Genomic DNA, 19,009 nt, shown 5'->3' with positions numbered 1-19,009 from the left:
ATTTTTACCTTGAACGTATTTGCTCCAAATTAGTGACAATTTGAATTTAAATTCCTACCCACAAACACATACTAGATTGTTCCTTTTGTCAATGCACTGTTGCATGGTAATTAATATCACAGGCTTGTAATTTCCGAGAATGTTTTGGCACAACTAGGATGTAAGAGCAGAGTTACTCTGTTTCTCCTTGAGAGGAAATTTGCACGCAACTGATCGGCACCAGTTTTACACCACATCGCTACGTGCAAATTTCCTCAAACATTTGCACCACTCCCAAATTACATCTGACACACTCCATTTGCCTCATTAACACAGCTCTGCTCCCTCACAAGAGCAGAGAACTGTAGTTTTCTGCATTTATGCCAATTCTGAATGAATGTAATTTTTAAATGCATTGAGGGACCAGAAGCCACCATCTCTGGCGTTTTATGGTGATGATTTTTGCTGTAGGCACAATCAGTGCAGAAATGGATGTAAATTTCACTAAGCTGGATCACGGAAATTCTGACCACAATGCAATCTCTCAGAAGCCAATAAAATGATATCAATGATGAGGAAACTTGTTTAGTACCTGCACTGCTCAACAAGCTGTGGTTTTCCCAGAGTTGTGAATTCCACACTGGTGGTATCCATGACAATGTCACTAAGGCCAACACTGGCCATCTTGTTGTCATACTTTGCTCGGATCATAATTTTGTCCAGATTAGCCAATGTCATCATAAGGTCTTCGCGGGTCACAGGGGTACCCGACTCATGCTGCCAGTTATCCTGTAAAAAAAAACATTTAAAGAAGCTTAAGAGTCATCATGTTTTCTTCAATCGTTGGACAATATTGAATTTTAATGTATAGCTTTAAAAACTTCTAGGAATAGCAAGACAGTAAATGTTCAGATGTCCACCAGGGCTGCAGTACAGATGCCAAGATTTACCACAGACATTGTCAAAGAAGACCTCATTTCATAAACAAGTGTCAGAATAGTCTTTAGGTCATCACTTGTCAAAGCAATCAGGTTCCAAACACAACATGTTACAGACCACAATTCCCATTTTCAAAGATGCTGCACCATATTACAATTCACTAACCTACAGCCATGTGATAGAGGTTATATCTCAAAACCCTTTGACTTACAGCCATGTTGCAGTCTGTTAACTGATGATCACACATGTTGCAGGATGCAAAAACTCCAGAGATACCCAGATTGCATGAGTTAATATATTAATAACGCTCAAAAGAATGGCAAGATAGAAAATGCTAACCATCCAGGCTACTAACCCAAAAGTCACTCATGCATATTGATCAGGAACATAAAATTGGGTTGCAAACCAGGGTTAAAACATTAAACAGCCAGAGAAATCATTATTTCTTTCTTTCTTAAGTGGTTACAAATAAAATAGAATGTGTTAACTTTATGGAATCATGATTTGTTGTTTTATAATTTTCTCCCGGAGTTCTGTGAATATGAAGTTACACCAGTCTTATACCAATTTTAGCACTTGAGTTGCTCTTCAAGCAAAACTATATCTGTGAGCTGCTCCAACAAAAAAGTTCCTTAAGAGGTTGAGTTAACTTAAATATGCACTAAAGAACGAAATGTAAAGAGGCGAGAGTCACGGGGAAACTCTCTCTACTTTATACAGCCTCCTGTTGTTGAATTATTCTTTGAACATTGTGCATAAATGCCTGAATGATTGGATTAGTTACAGCCCCAGTTTCCCAAAAAGTTGCACATTTGTGGAAAACAAGACTTCAAAGTTTTAATTTGTTTTGGATCAAAACTGTACTCAAAGCAGAGACCAGAACCATGGAAAGCAAAAATGGAACAAAAGCTTCCTAGTTTCATTCATCAAGCGCAAACGCAAGCAAATCAAAGCCTCAAGGCCCGAAGTTCAAAAAAATCTTCATTCTGTTGATGTGTTCATCATTAATCAAAGGCATCCATTGTGAAAGAGACTCAAAAAAACAGAGCAAGTATGAGCTCATGTCAGATAAACTTACTGGAAAATCCAAGTTCCGGGTTTGTGTGTATATATATATATATCAGGAAAGAGAGCAAATTGGATGGAAAATCAGGGACCTTCAGCACTTACCTATATTAAGTTATCCAGTACCCTTTCACTGTCACCAGATGATACACTTTGTAAATGGTATACACCACTTAAAATGTGCATGGATTTTGTCCATTATATTCCTCAGAGAGATTTATTGTGGAAAGCAGCAAAGCCCAGATGGCACAATACTTGGGGAGAAACAGCATCAAAAACTTGCGCACTGGGATCAGCGAGAGTATCAATTGTAGGGTGAACGCTGCATTCAAGCACATTATAGCTAAACCTCAATACTGCCAACATACTATAGCTGATGTTCCAGCTGATCCCAGTGCTGATGCATAATCCACAATGCTGTTTCTCTAAGCTGACCGTACTCACAAACTGAAGTTTGTAACATGGGGTAACAACTGCACGTCTCCCTCCACCTTTGTAAACTTCCTCTGATCCTATGTATTCAACTCAGTCTCAGCTCACTCTTCCAAATTCTCTTCCTTCCTGACTCAGCATCCATTTTGATTACGCATATTTATAAGCTGCTTGGACCTTTTTTTTCGCCTTAAATGTGCATAGGAACATTGTAGCAGGAGGCGGCCGTTCAGCCCATCGGTCCTGCTCCGCCATTCTAGAACATGGTGATTGTCAACCTCAACGCCATATTCCCACACTATACCCATATCCCTTGATGTCATTAGCAACTAGAAATCTATCGATCTCTGTCTTGAACTTACTCAGTGACTGAGCTTCCACCACCCTCTGGGGCAGAGAATTCCAAAGATTCACCAGCCTCTGAGTGAAGTTCCTCCTCATCTCAGTCCTAAATCGCCTGCCCCTTATTCTGAGATTGTCTCTCCTGGTTCTAGGCACCACAGCCAGAGGAAACATCCTTCCTGCATAATTTCTGTCTATACCTTTAAGAATTTTGCAAGTTTCTATGAGGTCGCCTCTCATTCTTCGAAACTCTGGAGAATATAGGCCCAGTCTCCTCAATCTCTCCTCATAGGACAATTTCACCATCCCAGAAGTCAGTCTGGTGAACCTCTGCTGCACTCCCTCCATGGCAAGTACATCCTTCCTCAGGCAAGGGGACCAGAACCGCACACAATATTCCAGGTACAGCCTCACCAATGCTCTAGCATAGCTGTTGTTGTAGATCCTCGATCTCACTTCAGTTGATCTTGTCTAACCAGGAATCTCATACAAAATGGTAGATCCTAAACCAATTAATTACAATGGTTGCTGACTGTCCATTTAATGCAGCAACAGTAATCAATGTAACCGGTAGAATTACCAGTCAATATTGGGTTGTTTTGGAAGATGACATTTTGTCTGTTGTCAAGCCAATTGGGATATAGGCACAGGAGGCTGCAACATCAATAATGGCTTTCAGTAGCTACAGATCACGACTGAACAATCCTCTCCTCGTTCAAAATCAGCAAGGGAATCACAAGTGTTCCCACAAAAATGAAAAAGAATAGAAATCCAACAAAACTCCGATGGTTCTAATCCATGGCATCCGATAACTGCGGCTGGTCTTCCAGTCCATCTCCTGCCCTGGTGCCAGACAGGCCTCAGAGCCCCCAAAACTACTGGACTGGATTATTAGAAACGGCCTGTCACACCCCCTGGTACTGGCCCATCCCTGACAAACCTTGCATCATGAATTGGGCAGGAACAGAAAGGCTGTCAAGCCGCCAGGCACTTCTGGCTGCAGCACTGGTCTCAGAAGACCTGGCCTGCAGGTCCCCGCAACTAAAAGGCAGCCACTCACCATTTCAGGCCTTCCTTTCAGTGTTGCATGGTCCACCCAGAGCCTCTGATCTGAGGGGGTGTCCAGCTGTCAGTTCCATCACAAGCTTCTTCAAGGTCGCCACAGTCTGAGCTCCCTTCCGGAGCAACAGGAGAATATCGTTCTTAAAGAGCTTGAAGACATTGGAATGACGAGACATCTACAACTGAGCAGGATGAGAATCTCCAGTAAAGATGATTGTGATTGGAAGTTCTCTTACCTCAGTGAAGAGGATTGCCTTCTGATTAATGACATTGGGCTGGGTAGGGGTCCTAGTTTTGTAGATTAGTTTTCTTCCATTTCCTATGATAATCACATCTGACTTTTCCTCAGGCTCCGCTTGCCCCCTTGCCACACTATAGCGAACCTTGTAGCGCAGGAACCCACCATACGAATCAACCTGCATAAAACAAAATGGCACATTTTCAAAACTGGTGAGACTTTGGTTTCCTCAACTTTAAGCATGCATAAGTTGCACTTCCGAGCATTCTCTAATTAAAATATCCAACCATCAAGAGTTAACTCAGCTTAAGTGGATGACTAGTTAACACGTGTATTTTCAACTTCACTGAAACACCATGCGACTCCCATGAAGTCAAACATTTCTTGCTCACATCACAAATTTTATCACACTCGCAACCCGAATAATAGTCACACATTTACTGATTCAAATACATTTTGACAAATAATGTTCTGCAGAAAACAAAAAGGGTTTTGCCTCAGTCAGGAACCAGACATATATCAGATATTGTGCGTATAAGGTTATGCTTGGATCATTAAGAAGAAAGGGCTTGCAAGTGGTCCTTGGTGCATGAGAAATATCTAGAACCACTCCGACTGTATTTACAGTAGATAATTAAATATTCTTCCTCCTGCAATTAATTCTCGCATTCTGCCAAATTATTACAGAAAACCACAGGTAGGAAACTCCAAGACCTAATGTTAGTGTTAGCTTGGATCACAACACTGCCAAAACAATGGTCAGCTTGAATTGTCAGATCAAGAGAATAAAAACAGCCTTATGTATAGTGATGAGATAAATGTCATTTCTGCTGGCCCATAAAGTGGCCACAGCCCAAGTGGAAAGGCCAAATCACTGCTTAGTGATGGATTCGCCTGACTGTGTTGTTAAATCAGGTTAGTGACTGGCTGCTTTTCCGAATGCCTTTTCTCCTAATCTAGACACACATCTCCTTTCTAAGGAAGCAGCATGAGGTGGCAAATAAAATCTAACGCTTGTAGATAATAGAGATGTTTGATTTTATGCATAAACAAATCATGGATGTGATCCTGTGTCTATCGCCTAAACATCAAAGCAAGATATTGCCACTAGATCAGGAACGTCAGTATCCCTGCCAGCTGAAATGAGAGCAAACAGTATGACCTCTAAAGAAAACAAAATTTTTAGGTCACAAGAAGCCAAAAATATTCCAGCTTGAAATTTATGCAAAATAAGCTACAAACCCCAGGCCTCAACCTTGTATTCCTTACAAACTTGGATTCACTTCGTAAATCTCCCACTGAACAATGGCTGTTGTAAGACTCATTGACTTACCTATTGGAATCTCAGTCAACACTCAAAAATAGAGAAGGAATATCACACTGCAATATGTCACAGTCTTGATTCTGACACAAATGCCTTCAAGTTTTTGATGTCTTTCCAGATGTCGTCTTATTGTAAGAGTTTATTCCAGCTCGCTTGCCCCCTCCAACAGTCCAGTCAAATGAAATGAATAGACCAAAATTCTCACAAGTTGTTCTGACAGACATCGAAACAGGTAGTGAACAAGAGCGAAGGAAACACAGAAGGCCTCCTACATCTCGGACAGAATCGTTTCCCATGACAGGGACCTTTTTTTTTTAATATGTCTGGGTGTCTGGGAGGCAATAAAAGTGCAACAAACGGAGGTGAACTGAGATTAGGAACCAGAATATATAAATGACCCTGAGGAAAACCTGACTCGCTGTGTGATATTTAAAAAGCAGAACTCACCGTCTCTTTCAAAGGAGCAACTAATAAGGCCAGACTTATTGGAATTTTTTTCCCTATGAATTAAACATGTGTTGTATATCCTGCTGCTGATCTTTGAACAAGTTTAGGATTTCTGCAAATTGTGCTACACTGATTAAAAGCTCAAAGAGGTAGAGATATATCAGCCACAGAAACCATGGGAACGGCTCCTGAGTAAACAAGAAATACTGGGAGATAGCTCAGAACAAAACTCTAAAGAGCAAAGAAAAACCAAAATTGCAGAACAGTCAATGCTGTATAATTCCCAAATTTGAAATGATCACAAGATATGTACCTGAAAGGTTACCTTATTCCAAACCAAATGAATAAAAAAGTGCCACGGTTGGGCTACAGGTATTAATGCATTCTCTCCTCTTTCTTATCCATTTACTAATTTTCTCTTTTTCCCTTTAATTCCCTGTCTTCCTGACTGTGTTCCACTGCAATAATAGAGACAAGGTTATTCCAACATCCACTACCCAGGGATAGCAAAACCATTAAAATTATAGAGGCCTGCTGTTCTCCCAGATCTCTCACTCCTGCTCTGAGTAGCATTCTTTTGCTTTCTTTCGTCGAAGAGAAGATAAATGTCACAAGTTATCATCACTGTTCATCCATGTGTGGGTCATGCAGGAGAGGGGGGAGATCACAATCTCCTGTGAGTGTGTTGGTAGGTTTTCCAAGATGGCTGTTGCATACCACGCATGCTTAAAGAGACAACCTGACCCATTTAACCACATTGTACGAATATGTTTACCAAGTTGCACAGATAAGAAATCATATAAAGATAATTTACAATATCAGCCAAAGTCCTTCGTTATTCTTACTCATAAGCTATGACTGCAGTTTATACCAAATAATAACAGCATGAAGTCTGCATTTCAAATCTTCACTCATAGATAAACGCATGCCAATAATTCTGACCAGTTTCAGTCTGAATCCCCAGCATGTATAATTGTGAAGTAAACAGGATAATAAAATACGAATATTTCAATATCTTCAAATGCACCTTATTGCCCAGAAACTGCCTTGGGAGCGTCCAGAAAGAATCATGGTTGAGGAACCGTCTTGAGAGATCAACCAGCTGAAATTCTCCTGAGTCGGGGTCCACAATCATCTGAGAGGTCGAGAGGGGAGGAGTAACAGGCTGGGCTGGTACCGTCATATTCACACCTAGGAGAGAAAATACAACTGTACCTCATTCTAATCTCTAAAACTGATCAACTCCAAAGGTATCCTCAATTGAGAAAGAACATGGCTGAGCTGGACGGGGGGATTCCCGGAGGATAAATGGCAGTGTGGAGCTCAGCGTGCTTTAAGGACAGGGAGGGTGAATGAGTGATGCGAGGACAAAGCCAACACCTCAGGTTGCATATGCATGTTTCCTTCAAACGGTGAAATCCAAGCCAGATCCAGAATTGCAACCATTATCATATAATCTCAGTGCAGTCTGCCAAGGAGTTCGCCTGCACTGTACCAAAGATGGTTACCTAATATTTTCTGTAGCTCACCAGCTAGCTCTCGTGGCCAAAATACAAGTTTTTCACCACAACAGAGGACATCTCAAGAGCAATTTCCCACACTTACTCTAGATAACAGCCTTAATATATTTTCTAGGAGAAGGAACAGGACTTTCAAAGCATGCACCCACATGTGCCATCTGGGTGATATTTAGTTCATTAAATTCTATGAATAGGATTTTTTTTAAATGACGTTCAGTTCGCATGCTATAGGCAGACCAACATTTGGCAATGTGTGTTGTTGCCCTTTGCTATCAGCTTAAAGAATGGATATGAATATTTATGAGTATAGTTAATCCCAATGAGGATCCACAATTACCTCTCAAAACTGCACAAGTCAAACTTTCTGTCGTTCGTAAGTAACTCAACAAAATCTGTCTGTACTTCTTTAGGAAGCTAATCAGACCCCTGGGACAACTATAAGCAGTCTGTGCAAAGTTTTTCCAATCACTCTTCCGCCTGCTTAAGATTTCATAGTGCCAAACAAAACCAATCACAAGGTTTCTAACATTGCTGCTCAGTTATTATGGAGCGTGCGAGAGTGACGTTAAGATGTGCGTGTTCCCTTCTGAGACAAATCAGCTGAGATTGCCAACTCTGGTTGTGGGCAATGGCTGCCACAGAGCAGAACAGTGCCAAATGTACAATAAAGCATCTTGCAGCATTAATGTGATATCAACTACTACAGTTGCTGGGCACCTGGTCAAGTTCAAAACATTGTATCACACTAACAAGTGATGTATTCTTTCTCCATGCTGGCCCTTTTGACAAACATAGCTAACACTGGGACAGAAAGAGTCGTCGACGAAATCTCTCAAAACGTCTTCAAAACACAAATAAAGATATGGGGTTGAATTCTATCTAGCCCTTGGAGACAGGATGGGAGGCAGAGCAGACAAAATGACATGGGGTGGTGTCAGGTGGAGCGCCTGACATTGTCCTGTCCCCATGCCAGTTTGTCCACGGCAGGCATCATGGCGGATGCTAAGTCCGCTGGGAGGCCAATTAAGCCACTCTGTGGCCAATGGAGGGCCTCCGGGGCAGTAAGGGTCACCCCTGTAGAAAGACGACCACCCACCCCTCCCCAATGACTCCCACTTGTGACCAGCAGGGGCCAGCCTGACCCCACTTACCTGTCTTCTGGGGCCTTCTCCACGGCTGCTCCTCTGGGCCTCCTGCAGTTCACCAGGGGCCACCGCTCCTGGTGGCAGTGCCAGGCTGTCGACCCTCTGATTGGCTGGCAGTTCTTGGGGCGGGATCCTATCCCTTAAAGGGGACGGCATCTCCAACGGCAGGCAGTTAATTGCCTGCCTGACGTTGAATTTGGTTGGGAGTCCAATAAAGGACTGAGAGACAGGGTCACGTCTCCTACCGCTCTCAACACACTTTCTGACCCACCACTGAAGTAAAATCCAGCCCATGGTTTCAAAAACATGCAGACACTACTTATCATTTACCCATAAAGTTATCTTCCTCGGTGAAACGCAGATGTATCTGGTTTCTATAGCGGCTTGTAGATTCACAGTTTCTGGTATGACCAAAGCAGAAACAGGGAAGACATCGCAGACTACCCTCCACATTGAATTGACCCTCAGAGCAGATTCCTGAAGACGAAAACAGTACATTAGATCAATGGCAACTACTGGGGTGGGGGGGGGGGGGGGGTGGGGGTTTAGGGGGAGAATTAAACCAAAACCCCAACTCATTTTGTTTGTGTTTTTCTCAGAATGTCAACTGATACCTTTACAACAGGGCCTCGATGACTACATACCATCATTCTGAAATGATTCTGTTGCCCGTTGTTTGAATTCATTTATAGGGTTTTCAGTTATTCGTGTGTTTGGTTATTTTTCCACTCACCTCTTGTGGTTCTTTCCCTCAGCTCCTTCCCATCCCAAAATTGTGCCACGTACCTTTTCCTCAACTCAGACCATTCAAGAATTAAAATGTAACCCATTTCACCATCTCATGCAAATTAGGAGCAGGAGCAGGCCACTCGGCCCCTCGGGCCTGCTCCGCCATTCAATAAGTTCATGGTTGAACTGATTACTCCACATTTCCACCTACACCTGATAACCTTCCACCCCCTTGCTTATCAAGAACCTATCTGCCTCTGCCTTAAAAATATTGAAAGACTCTGCTTCCACTGCCTTTTGACGAAGAGAATTCCAAAGACTCACGACCTTCTGAGAAAAAATTTCTCCTCATCTCTGTCTTAAATGGGCGACCCCTTATTTTTAAACAGTGACCCCCTCATTTGAGATTCTTCCACAAGGGGAAACATCCTTTCCACATCCACCCTGCGAAGACCCCTCAGGATCTTATACGTTTCAATCAAGTGTTTTCAATCTCTGGCTCTGACAGTCTTGAATTGTGTGCTTGAAAAAAAAAGGTACACAGTGCAGATGAAAGCACACTTGATGGCCTAATCCTGGATAACCAGGCTGAGATTGGGAATTCCCCATGAACTCTTGACACTGCACCTCTCTACTGCCAATCTGACAATTCAATTCCTTCATAACAAAATATTGAAATGGTAGCTTTGGAAATCAAGCAGCCGCAGCACCAGTCATCAAAAGATGATGTCACAAAATCAATCGTACAAAATAATTTTAAAAAAAAATTATTTTCTCACCAATTCTTTCCTCTCCTGAAAGAACGGACTCCTTGCTGGATCACAACTCCACTTCTGCCAGTCAGCTTCCAGTACCAGGCACAAGTCAGCATAATTTAAATGTGAGCCTTAAGCTTTAGTTGGCTTACAACTACGTGCAGCATCACACCCCATGCCTCCCTTCGCTCCGGTAGGGGTCAACAGATGACAAGCAGGAGGATCAATCTTCCCTTCCCTATCCCAGTGGTTTAGACACTAACCACAGAGTCTCTGCCACCACCATTGGTGCTAGCTCCACACAGCCCAGGCACTGATCCCAAGTCTCTTGCGTTCTGCATGACTTAGCTGCTCACTAATCAAACTTGCTGTGCCTCGTAGGAGCATTTCAATATTTTTACCAAAAGTAAGCTCGGTGTTAATGGACAGGCAGAGACAGACTAGGGTGTAACTGACAACAGGCAACTTGAGTTAAAAACTGTTAAGTACCTGGGCAACAAAATGCATTGGTCATCACAATTGGCGTGGCGAATAATTCCAATGGTGACAACAACCAATTGACCACTGATCCCACATCCATTACATGGCATCCTGCTGACTTGGAAGTCCCCTCCCCCACCACTCCCCCACCACTCCTCTCAGTTCATCATCCCACCTGACATGGGAAGCTCCAGGCCTCAGAGGATCATTCAAGCCCTTCACAAGGGAAGCATCCCACGGACTGCTCACCTGGTTTGGTCAAGAGGTATCTATGTCATTCCTTCACCTTTGTCGAAATCCAGGGAGCAAATCTTCATCATTGATCCACAAATACTAAAGCCAACAGGACTAAAGATTTTTCTACAAACTAGGAGGTAGATTGCTGCAGTGTAATAGAAGCCCATTGTGCACCTCTGTGTCAATGGCCTCCATTTTTAATTCAAACTCCTGACCAGCTATAGAAGTCTGAAGTTACCATGTATAATGATTAATGAAGGATGTTGCCCATTATTGACACGTTGGTTCCATTGACCTTGAACTATATACTATACATATAGTCTGAAGGGATTACCTGGGTTGGATTGCAAAATCACCAGCGCATCTGGGATTGCAAAGATCATTCCTTTAGCATTAATGGCTTCACAGGTGTATGCTCCTTGATCGGACTCCTTGACGTCCCTAATGATCAATGTCCCCTGGCCATTCTGACTCGTCATGGCAACTCTGCAGAATAAAAACAATGGCGATCAGTTGCGGTTGTAACTTTGGGATAAAACTGTGCTGGAACACCACCCTCCCACCCCAGTGTGTGTCCAGAGACTCTGCGTCTTCAAACTGTTTTGCACAACATCCCAAGACAGTACGCAAGCTTATTAATTCCAACGGAAAGGCTGCTGTAAGCACATACATTACTGCATACATAAAATAATGCTACATGAATCCTATACAAGTTCATTTATAGACATGAACTATAGACAGTGGATTTCTACATTAGTACTTCCTGTAGTTATCAGCTGCTCTTTTTCTTGGTGTTCTAGATCAGAATTTTCCCTTATAGCCCAATAGTGGGGAAGGGGAGGGGAGGAGGAGTGGGCAAGTGGGGCAGAGAGCACGGGTAAGGATGAAGAGAAATGCGGGGGGGGTGATGGGGGAGAGAGAGAGAGCGAGAGAGGGAGCGAGAGCGAAGAGAGAGAGTGAAGAGAGTGTGAGCGAGAGAGAGAGAGGAAAATAACTATTTTGGGTGAGTGTAAGCAGGACCTCTTTACAGCATTGAACAAAACATCTGTTTGACACATTCAATTATTTTTCTTGTGCTATAGTGTTTCCCGTCCAAGGGATAATGCTTGGATATACACATTAGAAATTACGAGGGTATAACAGGTTAGAAAATGCAAAGAGTCTGGACCCAATAGCCTTTCAAACAGGTTGGGTTGAAGTCTCTCTTAATGACGACTAGTCAAGGCTGTAAAGATAAAATCCCCATGAACAGTCTGCCTCTAATTACATTAATAAACCAATAACTCCATGGATCAAATTTGGCAAATGCCATCAAACAGGGAAAGACTGGTTGTAATTCTAGAAAGCTGGGAACACTAAATCAATTAAAATACAGGAAAAATCATTAAATTATGTACCCAGTGACTTAATCACAGTCTAGGCTCTGTTGAGAAAGCTCTGCACGTAGGGAAAAGACAAATACAACTGAGAATCAGTACTACTGGATGACAGCAATCAGGGTCAGAGTGGTTTTTGGACTAGTTTGGATCCTGTAAAAGGTGGGGCGGCGGCGGTGGTGGGGGGGGGGGGGGGGGGTGGTGGATGGAGCGGAGGGGAATTTCCCAGATTGACCTGGGTTTTCATCCGGTTTTCCACCTCTCCCAGAAGATCACACGGGGTGCGGAGTGTATATGTTGTGATGCAGTTTAGTGCAACAGGCTTAATGGATCAAAGGATTGTTCCCTGTCCACCATTCTTCATATGTTCTTCCAAGTTCTCCATTCACACCAGGAATAGCTACATCCAGCCCCACCAGCCTGATAGCTAACGTTCAACTGACTCATGGACCGTGAAATATTTACCTGCTGGTAACAGGGATATGACCCCAGTTCAATCGCCATGTAATAATTGGAGTCGGAACACCTGCTGCTACACAAGTGAGGGTCACAGTAGCGCCACGTTTCACCATTACGGTTTCTTCCGGTGGTGTGATCACTTGAGGAGGAGCTGGAAAGTACAATGTTTAACAGTGACTTGGTTACTCTGTGGCAATTTCATGACCACAGATTAATAATGGCTTCAAGTCAAATCACAAGAATCTTCAAATAAATTGGTCTCCATATGGTATGGCTTCAAAGACTTAATGGGTAGGGGGAATAAGTGTCATTAGCAGTTTCAACAAATGTTTCATCCACAGCAGAAGTCTGGTGCAGAATGTCATAGTCTTGACTCTAGGTCCTGAACACATAGGTTGCCATCCAGTGCCACACTGAGGGAGTGCTGCACTGTCAGTGGTGCCATCTCCTGGATGAGCCATTAAACCAGGCCCAGTCTTCTTAATGAAATATCTCATGACACTAGTCGAAGAGCAGCAACATGCTCTCCCGACGGCCCGAGAAACATTTATCTGCCTAAAACAGAGCAAATGGTCCTTCCTCTCATTGTTTATTTTTTGTGGGCTCTTTCTATGTGCAAACTGGCTGCCATGTTTCCCTATGTTTAACAGTCAGTGCATTTCAAAAGAATACAACAGTTGAAGCACTTTAGGAAGTCCTGAGGACATGAAAGATGTTGTAGGTGATGGCAGTGCAGTAGTGAATATTAGGAATTCAAATCCCACTGCAGTAGTGAATATTAGGAATTCAAATCCCACTACGCAAATTTGTGAAAGTCAATTCATCAAATTTGGCAATTTTTGGGCTAGCGAACACAATGACCATGAATTGGATTGTCAATAAAAACCCAACTGGTTCACTAACATCTTTCAGGGAAAGGACCTGCCACCACTACCTGGCCCTGCCTTTGAAATGTCTCAGAGGCCCTTTCAGTGAATGACATTTTCTTTATAAATCCCTTGCTCGGTCCCAGTTGGAGCACTACGTCTAATTCTGAGCACCACACTTTAGGATGGATTTCTAGGCCTTGGAGAGGGTGTAGAGGAGATTGACCAGTATAGTACCAGGGATTCAGGACTTCAGTTATGTGAAGAAACTGGAGACGCTGGGGTTGCTTTCCTTGGAGCAAAAATGGTTAAAGAGATTTATTAGAGGTGTTCAATATCATGAAGAGTTCGAACAACTGTTTTCGATGGCAGAAGACAGAAAGAGGCCATTCAGCCCAGATCTTTGAAAGAATTATCCAGTTAGTCCCATTACCCCCCATTCTTTTCCCACAGCCCTGCTAATTCTCCTTCTATAAAGAATGCCAACAAACATTGAACACAAATTTCATAGCGAGAGTTCCAACAAAGTTTTAATATTAAACTCACTTCTCTGAGCTCAAACGTGGCCAATAAGGTGCAATAGTTTAGGTGACAGTTTCTTTACTTAACGGCAGCACTGGTTACTTACTGCATCCAAATTCATCTGACCGATCAGGACAGTCAGCCTCCTCATCACACTGGTAACTGGCTGGGATACATAATCGGGTCGAAACACAGACAAATTGCTCAGGAGCGCACATGTCTCCAGGACCTTTGGTAGCTGAAAGTTGGAGAGCACACATTTACTAGAATTCATTTAGTCGAATGATGTTTGATCCAATCTCACAATATGCAGCCTGGTCATGATTTACAACTTGTCCAAGGAGCTAAACATAAATAATACAAATGAGAGAAAGATCAGGGCAACATGATGAAACAAAAAAGTTACATGTCACTCCACTGTCTTCATTTCATCTGGAAACAGCAAGCTTTAACTTTCCAAGTCATAGAAGGTGATTAAATATGAACATTTATCAAGTCAGTTTAATTGCAGATCTGGGTTTAATATATGAGTGGCCACCCTTTGGAATTCAGTGGTTCTTTATTCTGTGCCCTAAAGTTCAACAGTTTAGACTTTCATATTCATTGCCAAGAAAGGCATTGGCTGAGCTTTTCCAGTTTAACGTCCTGCATTAAAATAATACTGATTAAAAAATCTGGGCCATAATCTCCAAATACATCTCTACAGGAGTGAAGGAGTGGCCGGTTTTCCCTTTATCTTAGTTCTCCATTAGCAAAAACACTGGCGTACAGCCAGAACCTGCACTGAAGTCAGGTCTAATGATACGTTGCAGATGATAGGCAGCCTTCTAAATGTGTCAGGGATCCATTACAATGTCATCTGGAACATCCAGGCCCAACTCAACACTAACTGGAAACAAAAGGCATTTGCCCAATGTAAATTTCTGTGAAATCACTTATACTTAATTACTTTTTCGTAATTAGCATCTTATTATAATAACCCACTTCCCCCAATCCAAAATCAACCCGAGTACAAAGAGCTCAGGGTTGCTTTAAACAAACCAGCACCAACATGTAATCGGGTTCTGGGGTGGGATATGGCTGACAGGTACTTTCCGCTGACTTACGACAGTATTCTTCATCGGAGCGGTCTCCACAATCATTGTCACCATCACAGCGCCACAGCTTCAGAGCACAGCGACCGTTCTTACATTTGAATTCATTGGGCTCGCATGGTGATGCTGTTCCTGAGGAACGAGGTGACAAAGGAAAACTGAACTCACGGCTTAAATTTCAAAGCAATACCTGAGTCGCGCTTTTCAAAAAATGATCCGACCCAATACAATTAGATATACTACTGGATTCCCCTGGCTTTGCCCATGGAGACGGAGTGCACGAGTGATGTTGTAAATGTAGGTTTGGGGATTTGCTGCTTCAGGGGCTTAGGAAGGGCCATCTAGTGGTAGATGTGTGCAAATGGAGGTGTGACTGTGTCAGAATGCTGATGCCCAAATAAGGGGCTGAATTTTATTCGGGATATTTCGCACGGGGGCTCATTTAAATAGTGGGGGCGGAGTGCCTGACCTCAATGATGTGTAGGGGCAGCCTCCGCATCCCCGGCAACGGTGTTGGGCACCTCCGCGCAGACACCATTTAAAAAAAACTTTAAGCCCTTACAATTAATTTTAATGTTTAAAGGCAAAACATAATTGATTTTTTATTAAATATAAAATTAAGTGATGGAGGCTCTTCCCCAACCCCCCCCCCCTCCCCCCCCCACAATGGTCATTCCATTGCCCAAAGTGACATCAATTGATTTTTCAAATACCCGAACATTCCCCCCCACCTTCAATCTTTTGCCCTTCAACCCCTTCCCACCATCCCCACATCCAATAAAAATTGATTTCCCCGCTCCTGCCCTGAAATTTTTATGACTCACCCCTCCCCACCAGGTTCTCGCCTCGGAACTCCATGTGGCGTTTCAAAGGCGTGCGAAGGCCAAACGGAGGAGGTAAAATCGGCGTGGGGCCGCAGGTTAAGTTATTTTGAATATATTTAATGGCAATCTGCATTATGGCGACAAAGGGCCCACCGCCAGGCGGTGGAGGGGGCCGCACCAAGGTTCCCCCACTGCCAGTAATATGCGGCGATATTACCAGCCCCCGCGACGGGATTCGCGGCGTCGAGGGGCCGGTAAAGTTCAGCACAAGGAGCCTGAGACCTGTATACCAAATTTAATATATTACACAGATTTACGGAAATAAATGTGGAGAATACTTTGCCTGCCTCAAGCGATCAGTGGGTAAATGGAGTTTTGTGCTGTGGCGAGATAGTGAGCAGAAAGATCCCAGAGTCGATCCCTGATTCAGAGTTAGTGGATCTCAGCTAGACTTATCATGGGGTCACTTAAATTGGACTTGGCACCCCTGGGCTAAAGAGGGAAACAAATTAACAGAAAATATTTCTACTGTTGGAAAATTGCGTGCGAGCCTGTGTGCGAACAGATCAAGAGACGATCAAGCTCGGGCTCTGAAGACCCCTCCTGGTTGACTAGCCTGAAGACACTCGCTGTGCAGGTTTGGATGAAAAGCGCTTACTTGAATGAGGTACCAGAGGCTTCCAGGCAACTACAAAAGTGTACCACCACACAATGCCCCTACCCCGCTCCATCACCCCCAGCCTGAACCAGTGCAATCCATCAGATCAGACATTAAACTGAGGCACTATCTGCCTGTTGGGGAGACATAACAGATCCCACTGCACATTTCAAAGATAAACAGAGGAATTTTCCCGATGGCCTGCCCAATATTTATCCCTCAACCAATACTGGCTAAAGCAGATTAATTGGTCACTCAGCTCTTGGTGCCTGTTGGATTTTAATGTGAAAGGAACCTGTTGTCTTAGTGGCCATCTAGCAGCAACGACCACTCTTCACAAGCCATTCATACCTTAAGGGCAGGAGTGGCGCCGTATAAATGCAAGCTCTTTCTAGGACTGGGGAGAAACAGAATAACTCGGCTGTGCCTCAAAATGTTTTGAAGTATAAATTCTTCAAATTCTGTTTTCTAAAGGCCTCTGTGGGTGGGGCACTTCCTCCCTTCCCCCTTCAAACTCCAAATGCTTCACCCTTTAGTTTAGTCACCATCTTATCTCAGGATCTCAAGGTCCCAGGTGCTGATTCAAAGCCTCCGCAACGCTGGATGCTGGGCTGACCTGCAGTTACCTGCAACTTTTAAACTTAGTCTCTGACAGTCTTTCCTGGTTAATCAAGAAATAACTATAGGAACTCAGGAACTGCAACTGGGGGTGCATCACAAGAATGGAGGGATTCAGCAGATGTGGAACTAGGACAAAAGTTCAAATGGTTCATCAGCATCAGGTTAATCAATTACAACTTGCATTTATATGGGGGGTGGAAGTGGAGCTGATTAATGATTTCAAAAGAAAACTGGATGGGCACTTGAGGGAAATCAACTTGCAGGACTACAGGGATAGAGCGGGGGAATGGGACTGACTGGATTGCTTTAGAGTCGGTATGCTCTCGATGGGCCGAATGGCCTCCTCCTGTGCCATAACAACTCTATACAGCATCTGTAACACAGCAAAGCATCCCAAGGTGCTTCAGGGGAGTGATATCAAACAAAATTTGACACTGAGCCACAAAAGGAGACAACTGGACAGCTGACCAAAAACTGCGTTAAACAGCTCGGATTTTAAGGGTGTCTTAAAGCAGGACAGCAAGGGGTAAAGATATGGCGAGGGAATTCCAGAGCCCAAAGCCGAGGCAGCTGAAAGCATGGCTGTCAATTGTGGAACGATTAAAATCGTGGACGCGCAAGGCAGCAATTCATGACAAAGTCCAGTCCTGCAGACAGCAGCAGCCATGCCTTCACACCACAGAACCCATAAGGGAATTCAACCATCACAACATGGCCTGACCCTGACCCTTCCCCGATGTGTTTGCATGGAAATTTCCAAGAATCATTCACTGTCTCTGTGACAGCTACATTCGCACACTTTCCAGCAGGGGTCAGAGGTTAGCAATTAGAAGTGGGGATCGTGGCCAATTTTCTGCTGCTCTTCCGGCTGGGAACACCACAGCAATTCTTCACTGCTGCTTATTTTCCAGAACATTCTAACAGTTAATAACGGTGATATCTAGAATCAATTTGTTGTTCCTTTCTTAATTTGAAAAACAGCCATAAAAACTACTCATTAACAACAAATGCTCGTCATCCTCTCGCCCTCCGCCAATGACACAGCCTAAACAAAACAGTGCTCAAGAAATTCTTCTTCAGGTACTTACCACAATCCAGCTCGTCACTTCCGTCAGTGCAGTCCCTTTCCCCATCACACAGATAGTCCCTGGGGATGCACTGCCCGTTCTGGCACACAGCCTTGTCTATTGGGCAGGGTCTTCGAATGTCAGGAGTGGTAGGAGTGGGTGCTGCAGTAATCAAAGGCCTTGGGGTTCGTCTCTCGGGTCTGGCTGTGACAAACGTAGGTGTTGTGGTGGCTGCTGGTGTTCTCGGCCGAATGGGTGAAGGAGTGGAAACTGTCCCAATTATCTCTGCTGTGGAAAAGTGAAACGCAGATGTGAGAACCAAATCTTCTCAGTGCCTGCAGAGAGTCCACCCTGGCTGAAGCTTTCCTTACAAGACCAGGAAGGTCATTTAAAATTTTACTCTGACAATTCAATCTTAATAAATCACCTTGGACACCATTGATATTTCACATGTGTGAAATTATTGGGGTATAAGCTCATCTCAGAAAGTGACAGCAAGTTGGCTGCCATTTTACTTGTGCACACTTTCTTTTGCAAGTACTTCTGTCGAGCAGGATATAAAACAGGCAGCCGATTCACTATCACCTGGTCTGCGCACACGACCAGGACAAATTTATACCCTATTAACTCTGTTACTCACCCATTGTCTACTGACAATTGCGAAAGAGCAGGGGGCGGGGGTAAGAGGGGGAACGCAAGGTCAGAAAACTGCCAAAGTTTTGCCTTTTGAAAAGAAACAAAAGAAATGTTGAGGGGGAGGAGACTGGGGAGGGGGTGCAGGTGGTGAGTGCTCACGTTATAAATAATATACTATAAAATGGTGAGAAA

General features: G+C 43.6%; 1 protein-coding gene across 6 annotated transcripts in view; it reads right to left on the bottom strand.

The window, feature by feature from the left end:
* hspg2 (heparan sulfate proteoglycan 2) overlaps nt 1-19,009 on the bottom strand; it is a 528,081-nt gene that overhangs the window by 260,587 nt on the left and 248,485 nt on the right. For 5 of the 6 annotated variants that reach the window (XM_068017554.1, XM_068017556.1, XM_068017557.1 and 2 more), the window contains exons 8-16: nt 18,203-18,469; nt 15,024-15,143; nt 14,024-14,155; nt 12,536-12,680; nt 11,029-11,180; nt 8,824-8,970; nt 6,856-7,019; nt 4,056-4,235; nt 572-768 (exon numbers count right to left, since the gene is read on the bottom strand). In XM_068017554.1, coding sequence (XP_067873655.1) covers nt 572-768; nt 4,056-4,235; nt 6,856-7,019; nt 8,824-8,970; nt 11,029-11,180; nt 12,536-12,680; nt 14,024-14,155; nt 15,024-15,143; nt 18,203-18,469 — 1,504 coding nt within the window. The remainder of the gene's footprint in view (nt 1-571; nt 769-4,055; nt 4,236-6,855; nt 7,020-8,823; nt 8,971-11,028; nt 11,181-12,535; nt 12,681-14,023; nt 14,156-15,023; nt 15,144-18,202; nt 18,470-19,009) is intronic. The other variant, XM_068017555.1, reaches the window with a different exon arrangement.

This window comes from Heterodontus francisci, chromosome 37, assembly GCF_036365525.1.
Source record: "Heterodontus francisci isolate sHetFra1 chromosome 37, sHetFra1.hap1, whole genome shotgun sequence".
NCBI lineage: Eukaryota > Metazoa > Chordata > Chondrichthyes > Heterodontiformes > Heterodontidae > Heterodontus > Heterodontus francisci.
Note: the sequence above shows the minus strand (reverse complement) of the source record. Positions and strands in the feature narration are given on the sequence as shown.